Source organism: Buteo buteo, chromosome 17, assembly GCF_964188355.1.
Source record: "Buteo buteo chromosome 17, bButBut1.hap1.1, whole genome shotgun sequence".
NCBI lineage: Eukaryota > Metazoa > Chordata > Aves > Accipitriformes > Accipitridae > Buteo > Buteo buteo.
In genome coordinates, this window is record NC_134187.1 from 5,276,859 (window position 1) to 5,284,319 (window position 7,461).

The following is a 7,461-nucleotide window of genomic DNA, read 5'->3' on the forward strand; positions in this document are numbered from 1 at the left end:
TTGGGCTGAGTGCCTAATTCCCCTTTCAACCAGTGCGGTCCAGACAAAGCAGGCAATGGGAAGTAGGGGAAGTTTCAGACTAACACGGACACAGAAACAAGCTAACAGCAGCATCCCACCCCAGCTGCTCCACACTGTGGCAAGGAGCAGAAGGCTTCCTACAGCAAGGGAAGTACAAATGTCCTCCTGTACTGTGAATTCAGGTGAAGGTATTCGGCCAGGATTACAGCAGAAAGTATGAGATGTACAAAGCAGTTGATTCATAGAAATTTGGAAACGCAGAGGGGGAATGAATTTTATTTTTTAACTTTTAAATATGGGAGGAGGAGGGACAGAGGAAAGAAAGCAAACATTACTTTGCTATTTGAGAAAAAGCCAGGAAATACACAGGCAAAAGATGAATTAGGTATTCAGAGAAATGAAAGCTCTGCAAAAAAAATAAATTAAATCCTCATTCTCCTCTTTTCAGAGATGATTCTGCCAGTGGTGTTCCTGTGTCTCACAGCTGTGCTGCCTCCATCCACTGGAGAGGTAGGATCCACACTTTCTACTCGGAAAATCTGGATGGGACCCAAGGCACTTGTGGTCTGACTGAATATGGCTTTTCCTATGCTCACCGATCATGTGCAGAAAGAGTCTGATTAGATATTTAGGATCTGGAAATCATTTATCCTTGAAGTCTGTTTAATTTCAAAGCAGTGGACTGGTTCCACACTTGCACACTAAGCCATCTATAGACTCAGTGTTACTTGTGATTTGGGTCAGAGAGAACTATATATTTCAGAAGCTCCCGTATGCAGGTCCAGTAATCTGGATCTCTCAAAGATCCAGCCCTCTTCCTCTTAATTCCTTACGGTTTTACAGGCAGCAGTTACCTAACTCTCTCCCTTTCTTGTCCTACAGGTCCTGAGCTATGTGTCTCTCCCTTTGCTCAGAGTACCATCCTCTCAACAAGTATCACTGATTTCCCTCAAACAGCTAAACCAACTAACATACTCAATGCACACTTAGAGTGGTTCCTCCCAAGCCATACTTAGTCTGAACTTTGAAGTTTGCTACTTCTGCTTCAGAAACACTAATGTGACTGAAGGCTTGACTACATTTCCCCTTAATTCTTCAATTTCTGCTCTCCATGCTGCAGTCTAGAAGACTAGTGAGAATGGTTGTAAAGAGGGAACTGAGTTCTTCACATGGTTATATTTTAATTAGAAAACACAGGAAAAGTTTGAGAAGTGCTATCAGTTATAGCAGGAGTGGAAGAAAATCTATGGCATGAAAAACAGAGGCACAATTTTTTGTTCAGTGGCATGTCCTGATGAAGTACCACAAGAGGACTGTGACGATCCTGTGATTAAACAGGTTCCTTCAATAAAAAAACATGGATAGGCATGTTTAAAATATTAGAGAAGGGGAACATATCATAAGCACATTCATGTCTTCAGCTGATTTTTAGATCCTGTTTCCTCAAACCTCATGAAGGAAATTATAATAATAGTAAAATAAGTCTTATTCAGTTGCCTAAATTTAAGAGTCTACCGGCACATGAGGCATTTCAGGATATCTCAGCCATCCACAGAGGGCTGGCAGATATGACGCAGGAACCGGTGTAATTACTGCTAAGCTCTACACTGTGGAACCACTGAAAGTGTTACTCCACATCGAAGCACCCCTAGAGATACTTAGGAGACAAAGCTTATCACAGTACCTCCTCCATCGCAAGGATCATCTTCTCCATGGCTGATATTAGTATTTTCATATTTTAATATTTCCTAGACAGGATACAGGATCTAGTTACATTCAAGTGAAAAAGAAATATAACATGTTCTTTCAATTTAGGAACCTGAAGGTTTCGATGCTCTGTCAACTAGCAAAGCAAGTCAGCAAAAGCTGATTGTTGACAGACATAATACCCTCAGGAGAGGAGTGAAACCAACTGCCAGCAACATGTTGAAGATGGTAAGTTGTGTGATGTAAATCTATTTTTAAAGAGTAATGGACTCTATGAGAGATACAGGACTGTATGGAAAGTCACATTATTTTATTTACCCACAAATTCACTCTCCAGACCATTCCTAAGGATTGAGCATGGCCAACACCAAGAGAAACATAAAGCTGGGTGGGTGGAAAAAAAGTCTGGAAAATGTTGTGGTGTATGAACACTAATGTCTCTTAATTTTGGAGGAAAAAAAAAAAAGGAAAAGCAGGAGCCATGGCATTGTTCATTTCTTTCTGATGTATTCTTCATCAGTCTTCACAGTTTCTATTCTCCTGGGTGCACAGTAACTTTATTCCTACTCCCCTTACCCCCCAAAAAAGGGGAAGAAAAGGATTTTGTATATGATTTTCTCTGATTTGAAGTGTAATTTCCAAATGTTGTTCCTTCATGAGGGGTTATGAATTGTACGTGTCTGAATGACTAATATTTTCTTCTTTCATTAAGGAATGGTGTCCTCCAGCTGCAAAGAATGCCCAAGCATGGGCCAATCAATGTACTCTGAGTCACAGTCCTGGTAACATGCGGAGAACCAGTAAGTGACAGATGAGTGCTAACTGAATAATGTCATACATGTTAACATGTTATTGATGTCAACAGCTTGGGTTTTTTTTGTTTGGTTGGGTTTTTAATGCCATTCATATTCAATGTGATTTTGTTGGTGCATGGGACAAAGGCAAAATTCTAGATATAAATCTGTCCAGTAAGTGAGAAAAGTTCAATCCTATTCTCATCCCAATTGCATCAGTTTTACATAGGTATATCCTACTTTCTTCAGTAAATGAAAAAAAATCATAATGAGAAAGCATATTATCCCAAAATACCCATCAGAAAGAAGAGAATCTAGACCAGTTAACTAGAAATCACCTTGCATGTGGTGGATGAAACTGGGAAGGAAGGGGTAAAGGATGAAGGTCTAAAACTGGCTGGTAGTGCTAAGCATACTTTCCCAGACAAGCCTCTGGCAACTTGCAACTTATATCTTGGAGGCTCATATAAACACTTCAGTCATTGGATATTGAAGTTACAGCTATACTAGGTCTACAATAGCCATGATCAGTGCCCAGCGTGATGTTGACTGACTTCTGTCAATACTGTATGTAAGTTGTGAACTATCCTTCAGTCCCCACACTTTTTGCCTAAAAACCTAATCCTCTGGTTCTTGCTAAAGTGAATCCCAGATGACAACTAATGTTTATGCAGTAGGGTTGGACCTGAATAAAAAGAGTGGATGAAGACAGTGTAGACACCTTCTTGTGTACCAGAAGTAAGCTTTGAATTGTCGGGATTTTCCCAAGATTACTGAGCTGTGACCTGAATAATGACTAGGTTGCTAACTTTCAAATAGCAAAATTACAGTCATGAATCTGTGGTGCAGATATACACGTGTATCTACAGACATGCAGAAGGTCTGTCAACAACCAAACTACCAGCCAAACAGGCTGGCCACGCTGCAAACTGGTCAAGTGACAACCTCAGTATTGACAAAGGGTGATGTCACTGAACTGGAAAAAAAACTAACACTGCTTTCCCATCTGGGATGAGAACTTCCATGGAAATCATATCACCTTTATGCTGTCTTTTTCTCACACTTGTATCTTTTATGAATTTCTCAATACTTTTCTGTTTTCAGCTGTACAATGTGGTGAAAATCTCTTCATGGCATCTGCCCCTTTCCCATGGTCAGATGTTATTGATGCCTGGTACAATGAGAAGGAAGATTTCAAATATGGAACTGGAGCAAAAACACAAGGTGCTGTGATTGGCCATTACACTCAGGTAGATGCAACTCTTTTATATCTTAGGCTGAATAAATAAATATCTGTATGTTAGCTAAGCAGCTTTTATCCTCTCATTATCTTTAAAGGGAATAAGTACAATGGAGACATGAGAGTTATTCTGACAAAACAAGATGAAAACTTTCAAAGTAAGAGAATGAAAATTAAAATAATAGGCTAAGTGTCTTTATGGAGTAAAGATACTGGTATTTCAAAACTTCAGGAAGAAAGAAAGGGAAGAAACTCATTTGTTTATTTAACATCTGAAAATTGCTCAGACACTGGAAGAATAAGGTTATTAAAGTACCAGGAAGGAAATATAAATAGGTTTGTTACAGTCTACAGAGCTCCATTGACTCAGAGAGTTTCCAGTTGGACAAGGGCTTATGACAACCTCTGTTCACCTGCACGAAACACAGGATATAAAATTTTACATCATGATTCCTACATCTTCTTCAACAGTTTTAATTTAATGAAAACAAGTATAATTAAGACAGTTTAACTCAAATGTTTTATGTATATATATGTGTGATAAATTATTATCATTATATCCTAAATGTTCTTTGGTTCAGGGGTGAAAGCAGGGGAAAAAATGGTTTTTTTTCAGCAAGGTGGGGACTTATATTTTACTATAAAGGGTAAATAAAGTGACTTAACTCGGTTGCAAATGTTTCTGTAAAGCATATTGTACTTAAATGATTTTCAAATGTATATTTTTCATTCTCCCATGATTTTTGTTCTCATACCTACAGATGGTTTGGTACAATTCTTATCAAATTGGATGCGCTGTCGCTTTCTGTCCCAACAGTAAATACGAATACTTTTATGTCTGCCAGTACTGCCCCATGTACGTATTGATTCTGATTCTGGAATTTCTTATTACGTTATCAAAATTGGTCAGGAGATAGTGAAATTTCTAATAGGGCACATCGCCCATAGCTGAGGAACAGGTTTGAAGAGTATATTAGGAATATGAAAAGACAGAAACATACTCATCAAAAGAATTGTCAAACAAACAAAAGCATAAAACACATAAAAAGTGACACTGATTTTCAGATTAAATTTCATTTGCCTAAAACTCCTAGTTTTCATAATAGTAAATCATAAATAAATATTTTCCACATTCTACTTGAAATCTTGGTTCAGAAAGATATATTAACGTGTACAGTACAGTGAAGACTATAATTAATACCAAAAACTTTAGTGGGAATTTTAAGGCAGAGTCACTGATTCGCTCAACTTTGGGCAGCAGCGGGTCCAACCCGGAGGTAGCTGGCACTAGCTCTGGCTGAAATAGGGACAGCTTCTGGTAAAGCCACCCCTGCAAATTCCACCCCACGCCCCCTACCCTACTGAAACCTTTCCAGATAAACCCAACACATGCATAAAAATTGTTTAACATATAACCAAACACTGTAAATTAATATATGTATGCATCTGTGTAATTAAGTTTTATTCTCAGATATGTTATAGTGACTTTATAGCTTGTGTTGGTAATGTTGATGTTTCAGGGGGAATCTACTAAGTTCAATTCCGACACCCTACAAAGAAGGAGAGCCCTGTGGTGATTGCCCTAATGCTTGTGACAACGGATTATGCAGTAAGCTTTAAGCATTTTAATTGTGACTTGGGTAAAGTTGATGCTTTAAAAAAATACAATTAATTTATGGAAATGGAAGGGGGTTGAAATTATTTGTTCAAATACCAGGCCAAAAGCACTATTACAGAGCCACGCTTCACCATGCTAGGTTCTTTACCTAGGTGGGACAACTTGTGGAGTGAAACAAAAGGAGTCTATGATAAGGATGGGAAAATGTTGGACAGTCAGTCTACCTTGGGATGCAGATACCCTCCACTTTATGGATCAAGGTATTCAGATGGCCTAGATATCTTCATTAAAGATGACAATGTCTGGGTCTCCATAGGGAAACTCTCATGAATACCTCCTAGCTTAAGAAGATGCATTGACTGCAAGTGAGATCAAAGATATGTTTACACCAGTGGTAGCACAGAAATCTGAGTTCCAGATTTCCAGCTGCAGTTTATATGCTTTTCCATAACCAGGAGAGGCAATTCTTATCCTTGAATCTAGGAAATGTCAGGTAATGAGGGGACTTCTTTATCTTTTTTCTTCTTCCTCCTTTGAACAATGGTGTCTGATCCAGTAGCAGTAGCAACACACTTGATAAGAGCAAGCAGCAAATCTGAGTTTTGAGAATTCTAACAGAAAATAAAAACATATGGGCCAAGTCTCATAATGCAAGACTTAATTTCAATCTTCTGTTATGGAATTAACCTAGTTCTCATCATGGGCTGTAGTATAAAGGAAGAAAGCTTCAAAACACCTTGCAAGTTCAGTGAGAAATCTTGAAAGAGCTAAGAATTTTGTATGTGTGGTCAAAGGTTTTGGATGCTGCTGTGGAGTAAATGGCAAGAAAGAGGAAAAAATTACAGAGAAAAGAAATATTGATGACATATTATTCTGAAAGGCAACGCTGCATGTTTTCATTTCCCATTTATGGTTAATTTTGTTTTTCAATTCATTTTTTCCCAAGCCTTAAAAGTTTGAATATGTTTATTCCAACTACCTTGGCAAAGTCTCCTGGATGTACCCATAGCTTCGTCAAGTTCACTGCTCTGCTTCCTGCAAAAGTGAAATAAAATAACAGGCTCAACTTTTCCCTCCTGGACATCCATCTCCTTAGTGACTTCTTTCACAAAACCAGATTCCATCCTGCCTCTCCACATTTGCAGAAGGACTAACTTCAGTCCAGTGACACACAAGAAAAATCTGTAGGAGGATGTATATATTCTATTCATATAATGGTTTAGAATATAGTGGAGATCTTAATTGAAATTTGGCATTTCAGTACCAGATATATTTAATGATTAGCTTCTCACATCTTTTTTTTTTTCCCCAAAAATGTTTAAAGCATTGTTTAAAGTTCTGTGGTTCTATATGTTTCATATGTTCTCAGCATAGATGAATAGTCCTTGGTCATGCAACTAGTCTTAACTCGATCAACCTTTTAAACTACTGTACTGTTAACAAGACCAGAAGATAAACAGGATTGCTTGAAATATGTAGTTCTCAAAAGGAATTAGGAGAGCAGAGCAGTTTCCACTAGAACTGTTCCTGTTTAGAATCTTTGTCTTTTGCTCACATACATTCTACTGTAAAACACTCAGTCATAATAAAAAAAAAAGTGGAGTTCATTTAATTAATGATCCTGTTTATAGTATAAGATTACACTTACCATAAATACAGGTAACTAAATCTGCCTTCTAATGAAGAAGAACTGTCTGAGAAAAGGGCTTAATTCACAATAATAGATAGCGAAGGGGGAAGGTCCCTGCATTTGGAAACTTTGCTTTTAATAATAAGCAGAGGTGTTTTTCAAAATTATTTGTTTTAATATCTGCTTTTGCTGCATCAATCATTAAATTACTCATTCTTCTTTGACCAATTCATTGTAATTTTCATTCTTTCTTATTACCATGAGATGCAGTTCACTAAACTTCCACGAATTTTGTGACTTTATTAGCATTAGGCCTTGAAGGGAGCTTGATTCCCTGATTTGGGAAGCAGGTGTTCTTCTGTGCAGTCAACAGAGTGGGACTAAACATTATTTTAGTCTGACCTTACAATGGTTTCACATTCCAGTCCTCTTTTAGTAAGGAAGCTGCTGT

General features: G+C 37.8%; 1 protein-coding gene across 1 annotated transcript; it reads left to right on the plus strand.

The window, feature by feature from the left end:
- Positions 1–471: 471 nt before the first annotated feature.
- Positions 472–6,683, plus strand: LOC142040758 (cysteine-rich venom protein piscivorin-like). Its single transcript, XM_075048963.1, has 8 exons — positions 472–531; positions 904–954; positions 1,837–1,956; positions 2,441–2,528; positions 3,627–3,772; positions 4,524–4,618; positions 5,283–5,371; positions 6,327–6,683. The coding sequence occupies exons 1-8, from the start codon at positions 472–474 to the stop codon at positions 6,338–6,340; spliced, it is 663 nt and encodes a 220-aa protein (XP_074905064.1). The 3' UTR covers positions 6,341–6,683.
- Positions 6,684–7,461: the final 778 nt, after the last annotated feature.

Excerpts from the sequence above, each read along its gene's own strand:
- LOC142040758 (XM_075048963.1), top strand. The coding sequence starts at position 472 with ATGATTCTGCCAGTGGTGTTCCTGTGTCTCACAGCTGTGCTGCCTCCA. Across the intron at positions 1,957-2,440 it reads CCAGCAACATGTTGAAGATG|GAATGGTGTCCTCCAGCTGC; the intron begins GTAAGTTGTGTG and ends TCTTTCATTAAG. Across the intron at positions 3,773-4,523 it reads TGATTGGCCATTACACTCAG|ATGGTTTGGTACAATTCTTA; the intron begins GTAGATGCAACT and ends TCATACCTACAG.